The sequence below is a fragment of the Centrocercus urophasianus genome, unplaced genomic scaffold (assembly GCF_019232065.1).
Source record: "Centrocercus urophasianus isolate 14NV4802_14NV808 unplaced genomic scaffold, USGS_Curo_1.0 seq_12, whole genome shotgun sequence".
NCBI classification, from domain to species: domain Eukaryota; kingdom Metazoa; phylum Chordata; class Aves; order Galliformes; family Phasianidae; genus Centrocercus; species Centrocercus urophasianus.
In genome coordinates this window covers 7,478,285-7,502,093 of record NW_024884364.1, presented here as the reverse complement: position 1 = coordinate 7,502,093, position 23,809 = coordinate 7,478,285, and the positions used below count along the sequence as shown (strand labels likewise).

Here is a 23,809-nt window from a genome sequence, read left to right as displayed (position 1 = left end):
CTCTTCTTCTAAATTGTTTGGGAAATCTTAGCTTTTGCTATGAAAGATCTATGATGCCAAATTATTGAACTGGATTATAGCCATTTGCAGTAGCTTCATAGGCCTAATTCACTGAAATAAGTTAGCAAGGCATGTAATCAAAATTGTTCTGGAACCAGAGATGCAACAATCCATACAATAAAAACGAGAGTTTGGGGGATTTTCATTTAGTGACTTACCCTAGGAGGAGGGATTTGGGCTTTTAACTCTTCATGAACATCCTCTGGAGACAAGATGTTGAAGGTAAAAATGTTCCCATCTCCTCCACAGGTAATCAGAAACCTATCATCATAACTACAGCAGATCCCCCGGATCTGGCCATAATCATTGTCATGTACACTGAACGACCAGTATGCCTTCAGGGTGTTCGCTGAGAGGTCTTTATCTTGGAGAGGATAAACACGTAGGGCACCATTCTGCATCCCACAGAACATCAGTAGTCTGCTGGTACTGTCAAATAAGAAACCAGAAACAATAATACAATGTAACTTGCAACAAGTAAGCACAGTACTTCTAAAGAACAGATAATGTAGCTGAATAAACAGACCCTTCCCAAGTTCATAAGCAGGCAGCAAGGTATTTGAACAATTTAAAGTATGTGTGGTATTACTACATACTTTTTTACAAGTCAGCTGGCTTCTAGTAATGTTCTAGCATCTGCTGGGTATCACGGAACTAGTCTCAGCCCTAAATTGGGCAATGTAGCAAATAGCTAGTGCAGAGTCAGAGAATCAGTTTTCCTTCCCAATCTCCATCTAGTGCAGATGGCGGCCAAGTAGAATGCAGACAGCTGTGGATTGAAGTCTGAACTAAACCTGCCTCCTAAGATGTAGATCATATTTAGCCTTACAGGGAACCCTGACACTGGGATTCTGAAAACAGCTCACCCTTTTCATTCGTACTATTCACAGAATATCCTGAGAAGTCTACATTTGTTGGACAAAGGAGATGGACTGATCCCTCAATATTCTCCTTGAGAGCTAACCGTGTCCTTTCACTGCTAACCAGTGAAGAGAACCAATGGTGATCTACAATCCAACTAGAAGGGTTGCAGAGGCTTCTAATGGTTCTCCAGTAAGTATTAAGTGAAAACTGGCACCAGAAGAACTAGGAAGAGTTCCTGTACACTTGAATTGACCCACAGTTTAAAAGGGACCAAGAGGTGTACTCTGCTCCTTTTCAAGTTCAGTTTCATCAAGCTTAATAACAAAGTTATCTTCTACACTAAACTGTTTTACCAGAAGGAGATCTGGTGGATGGGGTTGTCATCAGTGTCCTCAATAGGAATCACTTCAAAAGGTTCATCTTGCCTGTTTTCAGGGTCTTCTTGGTGCTCATTTGAGGAGAATGCACAGTGATAAAGGAAACCTGAGTCATATCCGCCCTGAATTGAAAAAAACATAAAGAAATGGTAACAAAAGAACACTGAAACAGCTGGATGCAATTTTCTGTATAATATTTTTCTGTCCTAAGGATAGCTTAAAAAACACATCTAGAGAACCTAGATACTCACAGAGAAAATCTATAAATATGATTGGCATTACAATCCAGCCAGTAGAATCAATATGTTAAAATTCTACTTCCTACTAGAAACGGAGCAGGTTAGTCTTTTTGTCTGTTCAGATGTCATGAACAACACTAGCTGAAAAATTTCTGAATTGGACTAACACTACTGGTTTACTTCAAAAAGATCATTGAAACCATCAACTGTGATGGGAATTCTGTATTCCAGAGACTGCAGGTTTCAAATAATGGATTTCTGAAGACAATCAGATGAGAGTGGAATGTTGCCATATCTTGCAATCCAAGCAACTTAAAAAAAAAAAGAAAAAGAAAAAGAAAAAAGGATTTACCAAGGAAAGCCAAAATTTCCCAGGTGCTGAATAAAACCCACAGAGAATGGGGCTGGGCTCCTCTGGTATGTAGATTGACGGCAATGGCTCTTCTTCTTCTTCGGGTTCTTCTTCTTCCACCTCCTTTCCCATCTCCTGTAGCTGCCTTATCCGTTCGAGTTTTGCTTTTTCCTTCTCTTGCTTTTTTCTCTCCCTCAGTGCAATCTCCTCTTCCAGCTGTTACAACAAGCAGTGAAACACAGAGAGGTGAAACCAACGCAATTCATGAATTCCTGACTGAAGTAGTCTCATAAAGAAAATTCAAGGTGGTTCTGGCATTACATACACAGAAAGAGAAATATCTTTTCCTTCAACTAATCAACCAAACCTCATGGGAAGTGCCCATTTCCCCCCTCCACAGTGTTTTAATCAGGTCCTTGAAAACAGAAGCCATTCTGCATAAGAAGCAGACTTCATCATTTCCTCAAAGAGATTATTTCCAATATTAACCACTGTTAGTATACTTCTTATGCAGAAATCTTCCTGGGAAAAGGAAAAATGTGCCTGGAAAGCTGATTCTAGTCAGATTCTAAGTTGAAGTTCAGGTTCTAAGATGTCACTGATGTACATACAGTAAAAGAGAGAAACTGTAATGGACTTGACTTCTTAAAACTAAAGGAAGGACACATAAAATCTTTCCATTCAAGCCACCTTCAGCAAAAACAAATAGCCAAAAAATTGTCTAGAACAGGTTTTTCCTAAGAAAATATTTGATAGAAAGTCACAAAGAAATGCCTAGAAAGGGTCTCAAAAGATTGTTCTTTTGTCCCAGAGCAGTGTAAGTTGAACCTAATGTATTATGTGTTGATGTTCTCCGATCTACACTTTATAGATCTCCTACTATGGTGATTCCATGGTCTACGTAAACTATTTTGGTGTTTCACCTTCCTAACTGTTGCATCTTTCCTAAAACATTCTTGTTGCAACTTATTAATTATTGACCTATTCTCCCAGAGGAATGAGATGACAACGTTTTCTATTTTCCTAAGACTTACTATGTCTTATACATGTGTATAAATTTATATTTATATTGTCCTCTTTTGACTAAAACAAACAAAACTGCAAAAAAAAACTCAGCACACAATACATTCAGTCTTTTCTTAGACACATACAGAGAGTAGAAACTCCAGGAGGAAGCTTTGTCTTCCGAACATAAATATGGGATTTTTCCAAAGGAGACTTCTTTACCTTGATTCGGGATTTAATGCTATAAAAATGAAAGTACTGTGTTGGCAGGTTTTTGATATGGTAGGTGGATGCTGTTTCCTGTTTCTCAGGGAGAGGGGCAGGAACCTGGAGAACATATCCATTCTCACAAAGGATGAGAAGCATGCTCTCCACCTACACAAAAACACAAAAAATACAAGTGTGGGGCAGGTGTATAAATGGAATTGAGAGAAATGGGAAAAAGTCAGTAAAGTAGATGAACCTTCTCAAAATCAAACTCCAGTCAGGAGACATTAGCTCTTAACTGTATTGTTATTTGATTGGATACTCTTATATGGACACCAGAAAGCAGCGAACTTCTCTTATACAAGGGCTGTTCTGAAAGCAATACCTCCTATCTTATTATGTTGGCCCATGATGTCAGAGGTGGCTGTTGGTGGTATGGCAATAGAGGTGGAACCTTCCCACCAATATTCCCTTACATTTTGTTGCTGTGGTGTCTGACATGGAAGTGTGGATAAAGCAAAGGTGTGGAACTGATTACCTACAGAAGGAAAAAATGGGATCCATTGGCATTCATTGACACTTGCTGAACATTTATGGAGACCAAACAGTGAATGAGAGTACAGTGAGGCAATGAATAGTGCATTTTAGCATTGGTGACATCAACATGAAAGATGAGCCATGTTCTGGATGGCCATGCACAGCTGTCACATCATGAAATGAAGAGCATTTTGATTAACTCATTTATGAGAATCAGAGGATTACAATCAGGGAACTGTGTACAGAGCTGAAGATCAGCTTCAGTATGTTGGGAACAGGGGTAGCAACATCACAAAGTTTGAGATGGGTCCCACAAATGTTCACACTGCAACAGACTTATATGCAAGCTTGTTAGGACCTGCTGAACCAATGTGAAGCTGAAGGTGACAATTTCCTACACTGCATGATTATCAGTGATAACGTGGTGTCACCACTATGAGGTGGAGTCAAAATGGAAGTCCATGGAATGGTGATGTGAATTCCCCATCAAAGAAAAAGTCCAAGATGCAGCCTTCAGCTGATAAAGTCATTTGCACTCTCTTTTGGGATAGCAAAGGGGTCATCCTCGTGCATTTCCTGGAACCCAGACAAACCATGAACTCTGACCACTTCATTCTGATGCTGACTAAACTGAAGGCTTGAACTTCCAGAGTCAGGCTACAGAAGAAGACATTCTTTCTCCGGAAACACATTAACTTCAGGCATCATACAAGATTGAAAACCATGGAGCACATTTGCCAGCCTTGCTTGGACTGTCCTACCACACCCACCACATAGTCTGGATTCGGCACCTTCTGACTTTCATCTGTTTGGGTCAATGACAGATGGATTGCATAGGCAACATTTTCCTATCAACAATGCTGTCATAGAGGCTATGAAACACTGGGTTGCTTCTGCTAGTGTAGTTTTTTCCTCTTGTTCATAACTGGTGAAATGGCTAATGGCAGTGATCATCTTGAAAAAGAGCGTTTTATAGCTGAAAATTTGCTCTATCAAGTAGTGTTACTGTGCTCTTTGTATCTGTTACACTTTCCATAGAAATAAATAGGACATGGTATTTTGTAGTGACCTGCACATACGTATCCCAGAAAAAGCTAAGGAACTGAAAAAGACCTTGCCTTATACAAAACTGCTATTATACTGAACACCATCAGCTAGGAAGAATCATAATATATTGGGAGTCTGGTAAATTTAAAGATAAATCTGGCCCAGAAGTTAGGAGCTGAGTTTTTGTTTTGATAAATGCTTGAAAATTTGTATGCTTCTATGATTTTAAATCCCTTAATACCTTCAAGACTGGCCTGGGAATCTTGCCAAATGCTATTTAGCTTAAGTTTGTTTGCTTCTTTTAATTGTTAGTACATGCTGAATCTCTTAAAATGCCAGGTCAGGAAGAATAGACAAGGTGAGGGTAATAATTATTTAGTGTTTTGAGAATTTATAATGCAAGTCTGTACGTAGTTTCAATTTTCATAAGCTACCTGGAGAACAGAGAGATTACCATCTGACCCAACACTAAAAATGTGCCAGGGGATATATTAGAGTTGCTATGGAAACCTTAATGAGGAATCATATCTTCTATAAAATCTCATCCTTAAAAACACATTCATTAAATGTATAGTGTTTAATTACCAAGGTGCTTATTTAAAGAGGAAAAAAAACCAAAACAAACAAAACACTCTGATGCTTGAATTATGTTTAATAAGCATTCACATCTAGCAGTGGAGACCTATTACTTGTAGTAAAAATCACTTGGAGGAATGTGACACATCAAAAACATGATGGGTACTTTTCGGGTAGTAAGAAGCATCTTGTTCTCAAGCAAAGGACCCAAAATGTAACTGTTTGACCAAAACCTGTCAGTTCTGCTGTAAGATAAAGTTCGTGCTAGCAAGAGCTCTTTTCCCAGCGCAGTTTTTAGCTGCTCTCAAAAAACAATACTAGTTGAAGTTTGCCATTGTAAAGCATTATAATGCTTCCTGGTAGTCACTTCGTATTAAATGTAGTAAACTATCCTTCTTCCAAATAACAATACTGGACCAGCAAAAAATTCATGTTACCATAATCACATCACATTTCTAAAGAACTATCAAGAATCTACTTGTTTGTGTCACTGAATGACAATGAATACTTAGCATAAGTCCAGAGAAACACACAAAAAATTTCTTGATGTGCTCTGGAAGTTTTGTCTACAACTGCAAATGATTGTATTTATAAGGGCAAAAGGCACAGGCTTGCTAGTTCAAGGCAGGTACTCAAAATACTGCACAAAATTCTGTAGCTTATCTGTGTTTCTATTGTCGATTATGCAAAGTCCAACATTTATCCAAAGTGACTGAGCTAGAGGTACAGTTACACAAAATCTATCTTTCATTCTGAAGGTGTGTAAAAAAAAAAGCAGCAAAACATGTTTTGCACTGTGTATAGAGAACGTAGCTAGATTGATGGACCTTCACTGGTTTTCATTCTGACATAGCAGAGAAAGGAAAAAACAAGCATGCATTACTCACATGAGAAGGTGGAGACCACTGTAATGCCTGCACAGCCCCAGGGACATGGATGAATCCTATTGGCTTGTATTCATCTTCAACAGCAAAAAAGAAAACTGTTTTGTCTTTACTCTGAAAGGAAAAAAATAAAAATAAAAATAAAAAAAAGATTGTTACTGATTGAAAGCTGACAAAACATCTGAACGATTTTAAGTACTGTGTGAAACATCCTTCAGATGTTCTTCGGCTAGATGAAGGGATTTGCAAGTGCCTTAGAACTCAGAATTGGATTTTCATCATTACAGTGAGGGGGAATAATAATCCTGCTCAACTTCCTCTAGGCTGCTGAGTGAAGCTGTAGGCCTAAGTCGTCTTTATGAGCCTCTCCTGGCACCTCAATTTAGGCAACTTTTGCCCACTGCTCCAGGAACTTACTTAAAGGTTAGGCCCAGGTCTTCAGCCCAAGCCTGAGCAATGTCAGAGGTATACCTGTTGTATTCTGATGTTCCCAAACTGTTGTCTGGATTTCCTGTTTTCCTCTGATGTGTCTTGTTACCTGTTTCCAGTTTTCTGACTGGAAATCATTTCAAAGCCTAGCAGACACACTGAAAAACTGATCAGTTGATCTTGCTGAAATGCAAAACAGTGTTAGGTATCTACTGGTGTTCTACCAAGCTGGTGTACAAATGGACTTACTTTTACTAGATGCAAGATACTACTAAACTAATTCAAAAACAAGCCAAATGCATCTTCAAAAGGGATTACAGAATTCACATTAAACAATCCAGTAATTCGAAAACAAGTTGTATGTATTGCATGATCGCTTTCCTTCAGGAAACAATGTGTGCAAACAGATCCTTCTCTTCCCCTGGCATTACTGAGAAGTACAAGAAGCAATCAACAGCAATAACAGAAGTATAATTGCATTGTCAGTGACCAAAATTTGCCTTAACTCTTTAAATAATCTTGGAAGTTGTTGCCTAATAAAAATAAACAAAGGAAGTGATACATACCCCTGTGGCAAAGACATCTCCATTTCGTTCATATGCCAAGGCTGTGACTGCAGTAGTATGAGGTTTAAAAGCTTGTTTCAGATTTATCCCTGCATTTCTTATATTGGGCTGTTCTGCAAGAGTGGGAAGTCCTTTGGGATCATAAACTTCAATTATACGGACAACACCATCTTCAAACCCCACAGCAATTAGACTTCCTTTAGGATTTACCTTTGAGTGGAAGAATGAAGAAAAAAAAAATAATCACAGTGTACCTCAGGGAGTTTAGAATAATTATCTGTATGTCACATGTTCTGCTGTTAACTTGTAACTCATCTTACATGTATGTGACCAGGGAAATTTTGTTTATTCTTTCTAATAAGCCACCATAAAGGGAAGGTTAGGACTGAGTAAAGGTGATGGTGAGGGGTGGTTAGATACATTCATTGGTTTGGGTTTTTCGTCTGTTGTTTTCATTTTACTTGTTGATGACATGCTTTGAGACTGGAAACATTGGTGAAGATATAGTTGCAACTGATGAGGAAAAGGTGGTTCCTACAGATAGGTATCCATATCAGAATCTTCTTAAGGAGAAGATTTGAAATTCAAAAAATAATTATTATACTATCCTGAATATAATATTTGGCATTGAATGTGGGTATAATATTTGAAGAGATGCAGGCATAAACTTGTGTCTGGCTGACCATGTAAAGTTCAAATGTCAGCAGGGACTTGAGACAGAAATATGAGGTTATGGAGACTAACTAATTTGCCTTGAGGGTAATACAATTGATAAAACTATAAACAGACAAACTGTGAGAGAGAAGAGTTAGCAGAAACAATCTCATGTTTTAGCTGGATCTATCTGGACTTGCAGCTGATAATAGCCATATGCAGTAGCATCTTCAAGTGATCTACAAGCTGAGTCAAATTCAGCTATGTTGCAAACTGCACCATCACAGATATAATGTTATGTACAGGCTGTAATAATGTGAACATTAATGTATGCTAGAAATGAGACTAAAATGAAAATTGCTGTGTGAGGAGACAAGGGTGAACGGACAAGATTGGTGAGCAGCTGGTAAAAGCACAGTGCTATGGATGAAACTATTATGGAGGTTATTGTAGGAAGCCAAGTGTAACTGCTTTTTTTTTTTTTTTTAATCTTGAAACGAGCCTAGGTCGTCATATCTTAAAAATCATCTCTGTAATAAGCAGGTACATGGCAACTTTGCTCACTAGATGATCAGAAGTAGTCAGTCACTCATGATTTTCAGATCTGTGGCCCTGCACTTCACTTCCTCCAGCAAATCTGCATCTTTACTCTTCTGGGGAGCCCAGCACTGGACACAGTACTTCAGTTGTGGTCTCACAAGCACTGAGTAAAGAGGAATGATCACCTCCCTGACCAGCTAACAACAGCCTTCCTAATGCAGCCAAGGATGCCGTTGGCCTTCTTTGCCATGATGGTACATTGCTGGCTAATGACCAGCTTGGCATCAATCAGAATCCCAAGATCTTCCTCTGTGAATCTGCTTTTCAGCTGGTGGGCTCCCAGGAAGTACTGATGTCTCTGGCATTCCTACCCAGATGCAGAGCTTTGTATTTTTCCTTTGCCAAACTCCATAGATTCCCCTCAGCACATTCAGGTTCCTCTGGATGGTAGCACAACCATCTGGCCTATCACCCGCTCCTCTCAATATTTATCATCTGCAAAGTTACCAAAGGTGCACTCTGTCCCAGTATTCAGGTAATTAATGAGGAGTATTGGTCCATGTAATGACCACTGGAATACACAACTAGAGGCTTCTCTCTAACTGGAGGTTGTGATACTGATTATTGATCACTGCCCCCTGAGGCCCATTAAATTCAGGCAATTTAATATCTACATCACTTACCTAACTTCCATTTTGGCAGCTTGTCTATGAGGATGTAGTGGGATAGAGATGCTCTGAACTGTGTGAATTATGTGTTTTCTTAGATTAGAAGTGCAGATTTTCAAATACATTCAAGAACCTTAATCTACATGCAAGTATTTAATGAGAGTTAAGAGAAGCTAGGGAGACTAAATATCCCTGCTTTTTCAGTCTGTGTTTAGTATCAACTTTTGTAAAACTGATCTGATTTTGTTCTGTAATGCTGTACAAGTTATTGTGGTGACATAGTGAATGTTTCGGTCATCACCTAATAGAATTTCTGCAAGTGTAACTGTAATTCCAGTCACATAAGTGTACTGTCTCAGTGCTGCTGTCCTTACCTTCAAAATTCAGCAAAAGCACTCCATAAATCTGCTTGTAGTGAAACTTTAAGAACATAATTAGATACTGTTTTAATTAAAATTAGTAAATATGTCTAAAAGTGATAGACTCCACAGTCTACAAATGATATTTCTGGTAACAATTTTTTATGATTAATCTCCAAATGTTTATGGATTTTCTGGGCTGTCATTTAGACATGTGTTAACTAATTTATGTTAATTGCCAATTGCTCTGCTTAGATTCAACAGAAGTTGTTAGTCTATAAAGTAACATTACTTCCCAGAACACACACAGAGATCTGATTTTAAAATTTCACAGAGTTGGATACCCGACAACTCACAGTAAAATCAAACTCTGCACTGTATATATACATACTGGTACACAAGTTTATACATACATACTAATACAGTAAGTTCCAGCATGAACTGAACAGTAGCTTCTTTAATATTTTGCATCATGAGGATTTTCCTTGATGCTTGCAGACTTGTAGGTCCTTTATGAATTTTTGTTAACACGCAAATAAAAACTTACAACATGAGGTGCCCATGACAATGCTGTTCCTCCTTGTTTAAATTTAATTTCACTCTGTTGACTGTTGCTGATGAAATCATAGATACGCACTGACCCTGCATGTAAAGGAAACAATAGGGATTTATTTCTTACAATGTCACTTCCAGTTTAAGATTAGTGGAGAAATTTCTATTTATTTGAATGAAAAGCTGTATGGAAAGTTATTAATTTCTCTCTTTCAGTATCAAAGATACACCTAGAAAGACATAACTGATGGTTACAAAGTAGCATGGTGCTCATCAACAAAACATAAGCTTACTTCACTCTTTTAAATCAACCCCAAGAGTTATCAGGGCTGAGGGGTGTAATAAGAAATCCCATGCTTTTGAAGAGAACACCATGTGTAATTTTTGAATAATCGCAGAACTGTGGACTACTATAAGGGAAATCTGTACTGGCAACGTAGGAAAAGATGATACACTACTACTTGGAATTGCCTAGGGAGGAAAATATTTAAGTGGATGGAAATGGAAGATTTTCCAAAGAAAATCCAATTTCACCAGAGGTAGATTAGTAGGCACACATTGGTTTGCATTAAATTCCATTCCAGCTGGTAAATATCCTAAGTGTAATTTGCTCAACTGTTACAAGTTTATCTTCAGGCTAGAAGTGGATGTATACTGTATAACACAGACAAATGACAAGGTACAGCTGACAATAATTGAGTTAAAGATCTTGTAGCATTTTCTAAGCATCATAAATGACACTGTTAATGTTCTGTCTTGTGGTTCTTCTTTCAAATTGTGGTAAGGCTAACAGTAAGAGGCATAAACAGCAATATTTACATAAATTGGTATATATAACTAACATGTTATCTGTTGTTGAGAGTGAGATAGATATTGCTTTTTCTAATAAAGTCACAAATATTAATATTCACTATGACTTACACAATGGTTGAAATGTAAGTAATTCCTTACAAAACAAAGACCCCAACACTTACCAGTCTGGAGGCTTGAATACAAATACTGTTATTCAAACCAAACGTCTCATCTTTTCAGCTCTTCCTTCAGAACAATTTACAAATCTCACCATTAAAACCTTTTCCCATTAAAAACTTTTCCCAGGAAAATCCCAGGCTTTTAAGATGAGGCAGTCCCAAAGTAGTACTTCAAAACGTTAATGACTTGTCCTAACTGTAAAAGAACTAATCCCAGGAATAACACCTGTCTGTAAAGCGGTTTTTGAAGAGCAAATACACAATTTGTTCAAAAGAAAATAGTTCCAAACCAATCATCATTGCTCTGAAAAAGACGATTACAGTGGTATAAGAACAAAGGAATTGTGTACTTACGGTCAAGAGCAGTGGTGGCCACAAGGTATGTCATGGGAGAGACACTCATGGCCTCAATCCTTCTAGAGTGAAAGGTGCAGAGGCACTCTGGATCACGGGTCTGCCGTGTGAAATAGAAAAACACAAGTTTTTCTATGTGCTTAGAAGTTATTACTAGCCATAACTACAGTCAACATGAAAAATCTAGGCAAAATTTAAACAAAATTTGCCAGGCATGAGTTGCCTATAGGCAGCTTTTTTATTATTATTATTATTATTTTATTTTTATTTTTTTGAAGCTCAAATGTTCATTAAGAGATCATGAGCAAACAGCAAACCAGTACGGGAACATTAAGTTGATTTAGAACGCCACCAGCGTAAAAATAAGGGGAACTATAGAATACCCACTTCCATTAAGTAGTTTAAGCCTAGAATTAACATTTTTAACAAAAAGTTGAAAATACTGTCAAGCCTAGGGCTTGTAATACCTGGGAAATTTTTTCATCATCCAAGGGATTCTATTTTCGTTGTCCATTCTTTACCTTATTTTTTAGAGCATGTTTTAATAATCTTTTCTAATCGTGAAATTCTTGAAACATTATTTAGCCATTTCCCTAAAATTTATTCCAATCAAAGGAAATATTCCCATTAGTTTTCATATGTCCTGGAGCAAAAATTACATGCTTTCATTTTACCTTGTCAGCTATTCCTTCATCAAAAACACCTCCAGCAGTAATAATAGAAGTCAGTTGGATAAAATATATGAAGTGCATATGTTCTCCTTGTTTTTCCTAGTTTTTCTTTTTGTCATTAGGAGGTAACGCAGCGATTGTTTCAAATACACCAACTAAATGGAATATATAAGGAATCCTTGAACTCATTTCCTGCACACATGCAGCTTTTATTTCCAGTTTAAGATAATTTGAATTTAGCAGCCAACACTTCAGGAAGCAAAAAAATCAATAATGACTTTTGACTATAATGACTCTGCAGGATTATCAATAATATTATGGAAAAAAAAAAAACATTCGGAAAAAGATCTGTTTCAACACTAAAATTTTCAGCTCTGCAACTTCACCAATCACAAATTTCATTGTAGATGCATCTCACATAGTTAAAACAAGTTACTATAAAGGGAATGAAGAAATCGAAAAAGAAAATAAACTTACTATGTTTGAAAAAGTCAAATCCAGCTTCCAGATCTTTCCATTGGCATCCTGAAGAAGCAAAAAACCAAAACATGTAACTTGAACATTTTCAAACCTCAGTGTGGAAATAAAAGTGCCCGTAATAACTTCTTTAAAAATTCCTTAGTAATTATCACTATGAAAATGAAATGACTGAAGTGGTGATGTTGGTCTCACCAGTCCTACCCATAGGTCCAGGACAAAAGAACTTGAATAATAAATTTTGACACTCTCCTACTCTTAGGCAGCTCAGGCTCTGCAAACCATGGACTTACATGTTACTACGCAGCAAATACAAATCCAAAAGATTGATTCTACAGAAAAGAGATGCACCAACCTGTAAGGTATTACTGCTATTCATTAACATTGCCTCTGTCATTCATTTTCTCAACAGGGCTGTATGTACGTTGAGTGTATCTTACCTGAGCATACCAAAAGGGCTGTCCACAGTCATGAATTTTACACATGAAACTTAGACTGACATTTTTGCCAACTCGAAGTTCATTCATAGGCTCTATCTCCAATAACCCTTTCTCATCCACAGAATCAGCAGGATCTACTGCCTCAAAGTTCCATACCTTCAAAGAATTGAAAACAAAAGAAAGAGACCTGGCTTTTATTAGGTCAGATTATGTTTTCACATGCAATCAATAGGGAAATTCAAAATCTTGACAAACCAAGAGAGGATACATTCTACAGGTAAAGTATGTCAGCACACATCTCGCTTTTCTGAATACAACCTGGAACACTGACAATTAGCAAATACCATCTCACACAGTTGAGTGCAATGCAAAGTATAACCTCAGAGTTATAGAAAGTAAGTGTTATCTGACTGCTCTGAGCATTGCTCATACAGAGGCAACATGGAGACAAATGGGAAAAGTAACATACCCGTGGTTCTGCTCTGTGGTATGACAACAAAATGTCAATTGGCACCCTTAGAAATAAGTTAGTTTTCCTAATGGGATAAAATCAATTTATGAACTATTAAAAAAACAACAACAACAAAAACAGGGTGTTAGACACCTTCTGCTGTCTACAACAGCTTCCTGTTAGTTACCTCGGTCTTTCACAAATGAAGACACACCTTGTCTCCCCTTAAAAAGCAGGTACACAACACTGCCAAATTCTTGATAATTAATGGATGAGATCAGAAACTAGTATGAATAAGTAAATCATTTTTACTTTAATTTATAGAATTACGTGTTAACTTCAGGACACCCAGTACTTTTTATTCTGACTGTTCCTCTATTTCAGTACATGTATGTCTGAGATTTAATTAATTTTTGTATAAATGACCTAAGCATTAAAATAACCAGAAAATTAATTTCAATGTTGCCATTGTTTATCCTTTGAAACAACATTTACCAGAATGAAACAGAACCTGATTCAAACATGTACACTGTGGAGACTGGTCCTTATTCTCATCTAAAAATTAATTCTCAGCAAGCAACTGCAATGCAAAGATGTCTCCATTAATAAGCCCTGGCAGAGAAAATACATGACATCTATCTGCTGATTTGTACACCCAAAAGCAGAGCAAAAAAACTCACCCGAATGAAGCCATCTTTTCCAACAGTGATAAGTTCTCCTTCATCCAGAACTATCTGGCTGACAGGGCCATTGTGACAAGGCTTGTGTCCAGCTCGACAGAGCTCTACTTTGATGAGGCCCCCTTCCCAAAGCAGCAAGTTGCCCCACTCAGCCCCCGAGATGACCTTCAGTGCAAACGGAGAGAAGCACACAAGCAACTGTACTTTACCAGTGTTTCTGCATGGTTAAGAATCTGCTTAACTTTGTGACTTCCTACTACAAAAGCATTAAATAGATAGCAATGCACAGGTATTTTCAAGAGAAGTTGTAAAGGAAGAAAAGATTCAACTTTTAAGGAATATGACATCATTTACCTGCTCTGAAGTGACTGAAGACGTGACTAACATACTTTTCATTTCTTTACACGAACATATTTACTGTGCTATAAGAGGAGTCTCAGTTCTAAACCAATAGAGATCTTTTGTCCAGGAATAATGTTAAACATGCTTTTCAATTATTACAAAGCAAGCAACTTTCCTTGGCAAATTACTGTCAATATTAGTTTATTAGAGCAGTGCACTGGGGGTCTAACTCCTATCACTCAGAAGTAAATAGTAACTCTCCAACTTACTCAAACTTTTCATCAAAACACAAGAAGGAACATAAAAATCAATTAAAATTATTGCGACTTACCTTCCCGTCGGGCAGCTCCACATACCCTATAATGTCAGTCACTGCTGTTGTTCCAAACCTACCCAAAGCTCCTTGTAACTTGAGACCAGTGAATGTGTGAGCCATCTTCCAGAACCTGAGTAAAGGAAGCACATCCCTCTCTGATACAAGATTTCCTAGACACACTCTTCAGACTCTCTGACATTGTAATTATCTTACCAGGGATTCCATTTTGTTCATTCCTTACTACTTTTCACAGGAGACCTTGGATATTTTTGTTTGTTTGTTTTAATGAGATAAAGGTTTGTAAACACACAAACTTTCCCATATATTACCTTTAAGAAAAACCCAGGAGAATTTAACACTATTATTTAAAACAAATAACTGTTAAATTAACAGCTATATCTTTCCAGATACAACCCATACACATACTTCTAGTTGCCTATTTTACTCTTGCTATCTCTAGTGTATGATGTTTAATTCTGTAAATCCAAGGGACTAAATTCTTCTCTAATTTTCGTACAAACAACTCCGTGGACTTGAGTGTGACTGTAAAAATCCCAGTGAGCAAAAACTTTTACCCTAGACCTTCACAGCTATTCCTAGTCAATCATTATATTTTTTTGCAGTATAAAATATTGTTTTCAATTATTGTTTTACAGAAAAATAAACATATACTGCACTTAGGGATGGTACACAGTGTGTGCAGGAAATGTTACATTTAAGTTAAGTGCTGGAAATAGGGATTTGAATACGTATGTGTTAAGAGTTGCGTATATCTGTGTTATAAAGCTATGTCAGATCTTATTCATAGTATCTTAGCTCAAAAGAAAGTTTATAAAAGATTTTTTTGTCAGACTTCCATAAATAATGTATTCCATAAATAATGTAAATAATGTAGTGACTTTCTAACCCATGACTTGACAGCCAGTTCTACTGGCTACCCAAACAGCAGCTGAGCTCAATAAATCACTGGTAGAAAGCTGAGGAGGCATGAATGCTGTGTAAACACCTACAAGACAGGTAGGTACATATATTTTTTATTAGTTCTCCACAGTGTTTGTTGGAATTACAAGAATGAAGCCAGCAGTATACATATTGAATGCCAAGCATCATCCCTTTTTGAGAACAAGGGTGTTTAAAAGACTTTGCTGACTAGCTGAAAGACTTTTTGGCTTTGCATTTGCAGTGACAGGGTAAAACAGCATTCCCCACTCATGTGTGTTTGCTAATGATACGTTCCTGCTAGTCACCATCTAGGTACTATGCCTTTAGAACTGATACATATTAAACATAATTGGTAAACCTACCTGATGTGTCCTACTCCAGCTGTAGTTAGCTGTTCTTCGTTATCTGGAGAAAACGTGACTCTGTAAACATCCTGTGAGAAAGCTTTTGACCTTAACACAATCTTTTCTTGTTTCCAGTCCCAGATAGTCAACATGTAGTCAGGGCTGCTTCCAATACTGGCCAGCAGAGTGCCAGTATGGTTGAAATCACCAAAAACATAGCCTTTTTTTGTTCCATCTGGAGAAACATACCAATCCACACATGCATGGGAAAAAGGAAGAAACAATAGGAAAAACTGTTTAAGGGGAGCTCAACATCCACAGAAGTTGGCTGTTTCTACTAAATAAAAGCTTTCTCCACTTGTAATGAAAAAGCTGGAAACTGGTGTTTTTTGTTTTGGCATGGAATACCAAAAATTTTAATTCCTTATAAAGTGAGGTGCTACTCCATCTACTGGGATCTACAAACACCACCCATTTATGTAAAATGAAAATAGTACTTTTTACACTACCTCGTAGTATTCTGTAAGGCCTCAGTGAAGGATAATCGTAGATGATGAGGTTTGGTTTCTCTCCTTTTTCTCCCACTGCAAAGTACTGCTTAGTAGGGTGTGCCTTGAAAAGCAAAAGTTCAGTTTCAGTCAAAAGATACTGCTGTAAATACTAAGTTGCATTTTTCTGTATGCTTTTCCTGAACAACTGCCAGTCCATTGCTCAATACCTGAATGAAGCCATTATTGTGCATTCTTTTACTTTTCCTACTTAACTCACTAGCTGATCTTTCCATATGCACTATTTGGGTCAGCATTCATCTACACAGAATGATGCAGAAATGCCATCCTGAATTACATTTTTCTGAAGATGGACAGATGCACCACGATTCTCTATGAAAGGCTGCTTATATCAGCAGAACAGACTGAGGCTGGTATACTGAAAGCTTTGCTCATAGTACGACTGAGAGATGGCAGAGCTATTCACAGGGTAAGGTGCCACAAAACCGTATAAACATTTGAGATTCCAAGCTTTTCATAGGAGTTTCCTAGAGTGAAGCCAAATCCTTTTTCTCTTCATTTATTTAGGTTGCTAATTTTCTAAGTTTTAACCACTGACAAAACAATAAATCAGTATTAGCTATGAATGGGAGAGAAAGAAAGAAGAGAGCTGAAATGAGTACTAATACTTAAATAAGAATGTAATAGATACTGAAATGAATCTCAGCCAGCACTTATCAGTCCTTTCAATTATGTAGGCCTGAGACAAGTACGCAGATATTTGTGCTCTGTTGATTATACTGACAGATTGAGTTAGCCTGTACTGCATGGTGCACTACACTCCTTTAATCAATACCATACTTTCTTACACTTGCAGCTGTGGAAATCTCCCATTAGGCAACAAAGTGACCATTTTGTTTTATAAGAAGGACTAACATCCTAAAAAAGAAAGGCATACCGCAATAAACCCAATTCCACCTCCACTGCTGCTCCGGAGGTAACTCTGAGATTTAGTTTTCAGGTCCAGAATCACCACTTGGTTGCCTGCTACATAGAGTAGGCTTTGGCTATCCATCACCATCAGGTTTACACTTCTGATGCAGTCATATCCAAAAGAATATCTGAGAACAATTCATTAAGGAAAAGATTTGATGCTGGCTTTCAAGAATAGTTTACTCAATGGATAGAAATGCTTACACCAAAACTGACACAAGAATACTGAATCCAGTGACTAAAAGTCTGTCAGTAGGCAAGTTTTTTTCAACGCACAGGAAGGTAAACAATATTGAGTTTCTATAACTGAGGGGAAAGCAAAGGAAAGACCTTCTAAATTTCATGCTCCACCTTCTCACTTCCATTTCTGAGTACACTTCTTTCCTCTGCAGAATCCTTTGGGGCAGCTAGAAATTCACATTTTATCAGTTTGGTGATCTTTTTTCAAATATAATATAAGAAGTGTGCATTTGAGTACTAAGAACTCTTTTACAGGCAAGCATTCAAACTAAAGAAACATTCAGGTTCACTTCTTAAATGTCTGCAGGCAGATGTAGAGAATAGAAAATCCAGTCTTCAACAGCAACTTGACTGTGTTTGCAAAGAAAAAAAAAAAAAAAAAAGGAAAGGAAAAATTATGCCTAATAAGAAATGTTTGTAAGGTCAAGGCAGTGTTTAAGGTTAAATTCATCCAGGACCATTACTAGATTCTTATCCATGCCTCAACCAAGGGTATTCCACTAACACCATACTGGATACTCCTAAGTAGACAAGTACAATTCTATCAACATACATTAAGAAATACCTAGCCTTAAATTTGCACAGCCTCAACAGAAAGGATACTTCAGAGTAAGAAGGTTAATTGGTATCCCTGAGTCTTCAGTGACAAATGGCCGTGAACATATATCTTCATAACTATAGAAGAAAGTTTCTGAGATTTTCTTTTCTTTCCTCTCAGGGGTTTTTTCTTCTTTTGGGGATACTTCAGTATTATCTTGTTCTTCCAAATCATCCGCTGCATGTCAGAAGTGGAAACGTAAAGAATATTTATATTTAGGATAAATCTTAGGTTTCTTGCTGATATTTGTACTTAACTGAGGAAGAGAGGGATTCATGCATTGTCTCCTTTGACAAAGTAATAGGCACTCCATAGCTGAACACAGGGATATGCTGTGTTAGTAACAGCTTGTCCTGGAACAATCCTGCTCTCCTGTTTTTAAAAACTCTGCGAATACTTGTGAAAATTGAAGAATTTAGAGGAGGAAAAAATGAGAATATTTTAAAAACATTGGTTTTAAAACTCAAAGCCTAGGATGCTGAAGTAGTTCAGCTTTGGTGCTTAGGGCTCAGCTTTAGAAACAAAACAGTATTTGAAATGTCTCTTTTCAGCATCTGCTGAATCATCATACAAAACTATTAGTAAAAGCAAGTGCTCTTTGCTCTTTCATACACAGCTGACCACCTTAAGACACTGTCTCAGAACATGCATACTGCTAATGTGTTACTAAGTGAAGCTCTTTACTGGACTGCAATGCAAAATATCATCAACTTGAATTCCAGTTAGTCAGAAGCAATTGTTAAAACTGAATTCAAGTTAGATACCTCAAACTCAATCTCCATGACCGATTCTGCAAGCTTTTTACCCTATATTAATTTCTTTTTCTCCCCCTCAACCAACTAAGGGGTCAGACACCAGCAAGGAAAAAGAGTGAAAAGAAGTACACAAAGTAAGCCAACAGGAAGGGTTCAGTGAAACTCTGTAACTGTAGCACGATGGCACTGGTGTGAGATGCTGTTCATAACAACAACGGACAAAAAATGAAAACTAGAAAGCAGTGGGATTTTTAAGTTAATGCCAACATCCCCCCAAAGGATAGCAGTACCACCAATGCTCTCTGTATCTGTTTCCACATGCTCCACATCTTCCTCTTCTTCCTCTCCAGCTGGTGATTCCTTTGGAAGACTACTTTTGCTTTCTTCTGTAAAGGACAATTGGGATCTCTTAGGTATGAATTAATTCAACTAATTTCTTTATACACATCAGGTTAAATATAGATCTATCTAGTATAGTTCCATTGTAGCAAAACAAGCGAAAAAAGCCTGTCAAACAGTGGACTTCTTGCTGTTTAGCAAGAAGTGTAGAGAGAAGTTTGCTTCCAAATAAGAATGTTTTAAAGCAAATTGATTGCAGTAATGGCTATGGAAACAGATCTAAGCAGCAAAAATTGTCAGGGGAGAGACTTTGCAGGCTGCAGGATGACAAGAACCACTGACACAGCAGTCAGTCCAGAACATTTCTGGAAGAAGTCATCTTTGACCAGGCTCAAAACAAAATTTGACAGCACTAAGAATGGTAACCAAAGATGAACTCATACTAGAAAGGAAGGTGTGAGCAGTGTGAGAATCCAGGAGCTGCTGTGGGTTTACTATTGGAATCACTGTAACATCAGAAAGTACTTACGGGCACTGCTGTGATCTGCCTGTGTACCTTCTGCTGCCTTCTCATCTGCTCCCTCCTTTTCATTTGGAGATGACATGTCCTCTTTATCTGAAGGCAGTGAAAAAAACTTTTAGTATTATTGCCTTTAGCAATGAACTATTTAATTTAGACTAACTTCAGATTATTTCCATTTCCTCCACAATGTTGAGATTCCCAAACATAATATTTGTGATCTGCCTGTACACTACAAGTATGGAAAATCCAAGAATATGTCCTACTTTATAGGGTGAATTAATTGGTTCAGTTTTCAGACCTCTGAGCTCTGTGTACATTGCTACAGAAAGACTGTCATCTAATTACTGTGCAACAGGGGAAGAAGCAGAAGAGAAATTTGCATGTTCTGGGCTTCTCTTTAGTGTACTCAGGTGAGTATTGTTTTTGAGAGAAAACCTTTCTGGTAGATTTCACAAAAAGCAAAACAGACATGGGAGCAATTATGTACAAATACTACAGAATTCAGGAAATTAATTAGTTGAATATAAAAAAATCTAAATATTCAGCATAACAAATAGAGCCAGTATGAAAATGAATTGGTCTGAATGTGTAAGCTGGACTTCAAAAGCAAGAATAAATCCCTAAAGATGCATTTCTTCTTTCTGACATTGGGGCACATTATGTTTGAGAAAAAAATATTTTGTGTTATCTTGGTCTTTTCAGGTATTTCAGGAAAGGCAGAGTGTCCAAACATAATGCCACCCCCCCAGAAAGACAATGAAATCAAAGACATATTGTAGACATGCCATTAATGCCATTATATAGTCAACTTACCCTACTTAATCTTCATCTGAAGGATCTGAGGTTTTGTCAGTCTGAATTATCTGCGTAATTTCTTTTAAGAACTAAAATGAGCGTTTACCCCTCAGGGGTGCTCAAAAATAGACACGCAGAAAAATGTTGAATTCAGAAAACAAATCAAAACAACTACAGTATATCTCAATATATTGAAATAATTTTAATGAAATGACAGAACTGATACTATTGAAGAAAGTTTCACACTAGTTGCATAAATACACAGTGGAGTCTTCAGAGACCTGAACTCCAATTCCAAACCCAGTAAGGACGTGTACAGTTTCTATCAGCCATTTCACCTCTGGCTGTCTCAGTTATCTCTTGTGAAAAATGAGATAATAATGCTTACCCATCTTGGCAAAGTGTTTTGATATCCATAGAGAAAAGTGCTATAACATTTCAAATTATTGCAACTAATTACCAATCATTTATCTTCTAAAAATTAAGTCTATCGTAGTTTTCATTATAAATTAACTCCTCTCTGGAAAATGCTTTAGGCTGAAAGAGGGTCTGAACATTTCTGCCTCATCATTATCCGGGTTCTAGTCACAGAAAGCTCCTGTAATGTTCACTGTACATATTACTACGATGGCATTCAAAGACTGTGCCAAAAATAATATAATTGTAAGGCTCTGAGGAGGTTCAGGAGAAGGATGTCCACTTTTGTTGCAGTTCTGCAGATTGACTGATCCAAGAAAACTTTCATGCAAGTTCGGTGTGACAAAATCCCTCTGAGTTCTGAGTTTCTTTTCCTGTGCACTGCACTTATGAATCTTTACACATTTATTTTTATTTTTTTTTTTCCCCAGAAAGAGGAAAAATGTGGGATGACAGTGCCGTCTCAATGAATTTGTTTGTCATGTCAAATAAATGCTCATTTGATTTGATTTTCCTTGTATTTCAAATATATGATACAATTGTCTGAGGTATGTGTAAAGCTTCATAAATGCAGTACTTGCCTTCACAAAGCTCATGACTGATGCTTCAACAGCATAAAAAGCATTGAATTAAATAATGATTAAAATGTGGCCAACAGTTATTATCCTTTAGAAATCAAACATATCTATTAGTTATTATTTTGCAATTTCTTTTACAAAAGTTTTGGCCACCAGTGAGTATTGAACAAAACTCAAAATGTACTTTCAGTAACTTGTTCTTTCCTTCATGAGAGACACTCTTGTGTTCTTCCTTTCCTTGTCTTTAGTCCACATGAAAAAAAACTCAGGTGATCCCAGGACTTTGTTTTCCTTTATTAATTCCAATCCTGATTCCTTTTAGCATAATATTTATGGGCTACTCACTGCTATTTCTGGCCTGGAGGTAATGCGCTTGAACTAAGGACTGGAACTTTTGGCTATTAAGAGGGGTGTCTGCCATGAGGAATTAGGCACTAAACAACTGTCCCAGGTTGCTTTCTCAAGTCTAGCTCTGCTTTGAAAGTGTCAGATTTCTCCCCATTTGCCAAGCTGTTTCTGTTTAATTCAACTTCAGTTGCCGTTCTCTTGGTAGCTTTTTCTGGCTCTTCCTTCTCTTTATAAAAAGCAGCACACCATTCAATAACTACGGATTCCATTTAGCTTTCAGACCACATCACAGTATGCCAGCAATTTACTGGGCCACTGGTAGCCACAACATGTGCAAACAACAGAGTTCTGCAAAACTAAACTTCACTCCAAATGAAATTAAAATGTTTAAGTGCTCATATACACAGCAAAAAACATACAACTGTAAATCAGGCATAGCTGGCATAGCGCTGTCTGTGTGTCATTATCAGTCTGCATTACCACAAAATTAGTATTAAAAATCAGCTCCAGGCAATCAGCACGAAATCCCTAGGAAATAATTTTTCATAGTAGAGAATATTGCTGTCTTGTAAAACGGAGGACTTAGGAGAGAGAAGACACAAATTATCAATTCTTGCAGCAATTAAGGTTATGCATATAAAATATTTACTAGCCAGAGACAGCAAGGCTGCAGTTGCAAAGCAGGATCTAGACATATCACCACCCCCATAGCCCCATTATGTCTTTTGTTCTCCAACAGAGAGATGAAAGAAGTGGACAGCAGAGCCCTGCGTAGACCTGACTATTGCTGTGTTGCACACAAACTATTTTCCAACAAAACAGAAGGAATAAAACCTAACTCTAATTTCAAACTAAAACAGCTCTTTGTACAACCCAGACATCCCAGATCTATCTCATGCAAGTGAGAGTGCTAAGTCTATTAGAGCCTGCCGTGCAGATGAAGGTGAGTAATCAGGTTTCGGTCAAGCAAGATATGAAACAGGCCGTATCACCACAGTTAATTATTAACACACGGTGTAAAGGGAAGCCAGAAAAATGAACTACAGAGCACGTATGCAATAAAAAAAAAAAAAAAAAAAATGGCCTTTTCACAGGCAGTACAGCAAAACCAACATGTCCCACATTTCAGAGATAAAGGATTGCCCGCTTCAGCCGCAGAACATTTGTTTCAAGATAAGCTAAGCATTTATGCGTACTTCAGCACGCAGAGGCGTGGCGGTGGCCGTGCGGTGAGGCGGACAGCAGCGTGACCCGACGACAACGCTCCTCTCCACGGCCGCCTCTCACCAGGACAGCAGGACGCGGCCACGGGCAGGCAGGGGGGCGCTGCGGCAGGCTGCGAGCTAAGGGGCAGGGAAGCGATCCCTAAGGAGTCCTGCAGGGCCTCAGGGGAGGCTGCACGGAGGGGCCAACAGTCCGTGTGAGGGGTGATGGTGATGGAGCCGGAGCCGTGCCCGGAGCCCAGCGCTTACCTAGGGCCACATCCAGCGCGGCGTTACCGGTCTCCAGGCAACCGCTCCGCTAAGCACTCTGGGAGCGGTAGTTTGGAGGGTTGGGGAACCTTTACGCTTTTTAACGGCTGGGGCGGAGGCGGCAGCGATTCTGCCCATAGGTCAGGCGGGCGGGAGGGTTATGCTTGGGTTGTCTTTTCCAACGCTAACAGAACCCGCTCAAAAATGAGTATTTATGTCTGCGCCCACCGCGGACCCGAACTGCGGGAGTTTCAAGGAGCGTTTGGACACCACTGTCAGACACAGGATTTGGATTTTGGGTGATCCTCTGTGGAGGCTGGGCTCGGTGATCCCTGTGGGTCCTTTCCAACTTGGGATAT

General features: G+C 38.0%; 1 protein-coding gene across 7 annotated transcripts in view; it reads right to left on the bottom strand.

The window, feature by feature from the left end:
• Positions 1-23,506, bottom strand: part of CFAP44 (cilia and flagella associated protein 44) — a 43,545-nt gene extending 20,039 nt beyond the window's left edge. For 4 of the 7 annotated variants that reach the window (XM_042809440.1, XM_042809446.1, XM_042809445.1 and 1 more), the window contains exons 1-19: positions 23,451-23,506; positions 19,847-19,933; positions 19,269-19,364; positions 18,229-18,400; positions 17,351-17,513; positions 16,414-16,516; positions 15,923-16,139; positions 14,634-14,748; positions 13,961-14,125; positions 12,830-12,985; positions 12,390-12,437; positions 11,242-11,341; positions 9,912-10,006; positions 7,144-7,353; positions 6,152-6,262; positions 3,120-3,272; positions 1,893-2,108; positions 1,278-1,423; positions 219-489 (exon numbers count right to left, since the gene is read on the bottom strand). In XM_042809440.1, coding sequence (XP_042665374.1) covers positions 219-489; positions 1,278-1,423; positions 1,893-2,108; positions 3,120-3,272; positions 6,152-6,262; positions 7,144-7,353; positions 9,912-10,006; positions 11,242-11,341; positions 12,390-12,437; positions 12,830-12,985; positions 13,961-14,125; positions 14,634-14,748; positions 15,923-16,139; positions 16,414-16,516; positions 17,351-17,513; positions 18,229-18,400; positions 19,269-19,364; positions 19,847-19,922 — 2,613 coding nt within the window. In that variant the 5' untranslated portion in view covers positions 19,923-19,933; positions 23,451-23,506. Of the gene's footprint in view, positions 1-218; positions 490-1,277; positions 1,424-1,892; positions 2,109-3,119; positions 3,273-6,151; positions 6,263-7,143; positions 7,354-9,911; positions 10,007-11,241; positions 11,342-12,389; positions 12,438-12,829; positions 12,986-13,960; positions 14,126-14,633; positions 14,749-15,922; positions 16,140-16,413; positions 16,517-17,350; positions 17,514-18,228; positions 18,401-19,268; positions 19,365-19,846; positions 19,934-20,653; positions 20,724-23,174; positions 23,214-23,450 lie in introns of those variants that run through there. The other 3 variants (XM_042809441.1, XM_042809442.1, XM_042809443.1) reach the window with 3 other exon arrangements.
• Between the last annotated feature and the right edge of the window lie 303 nt (positions 23,507-23,809).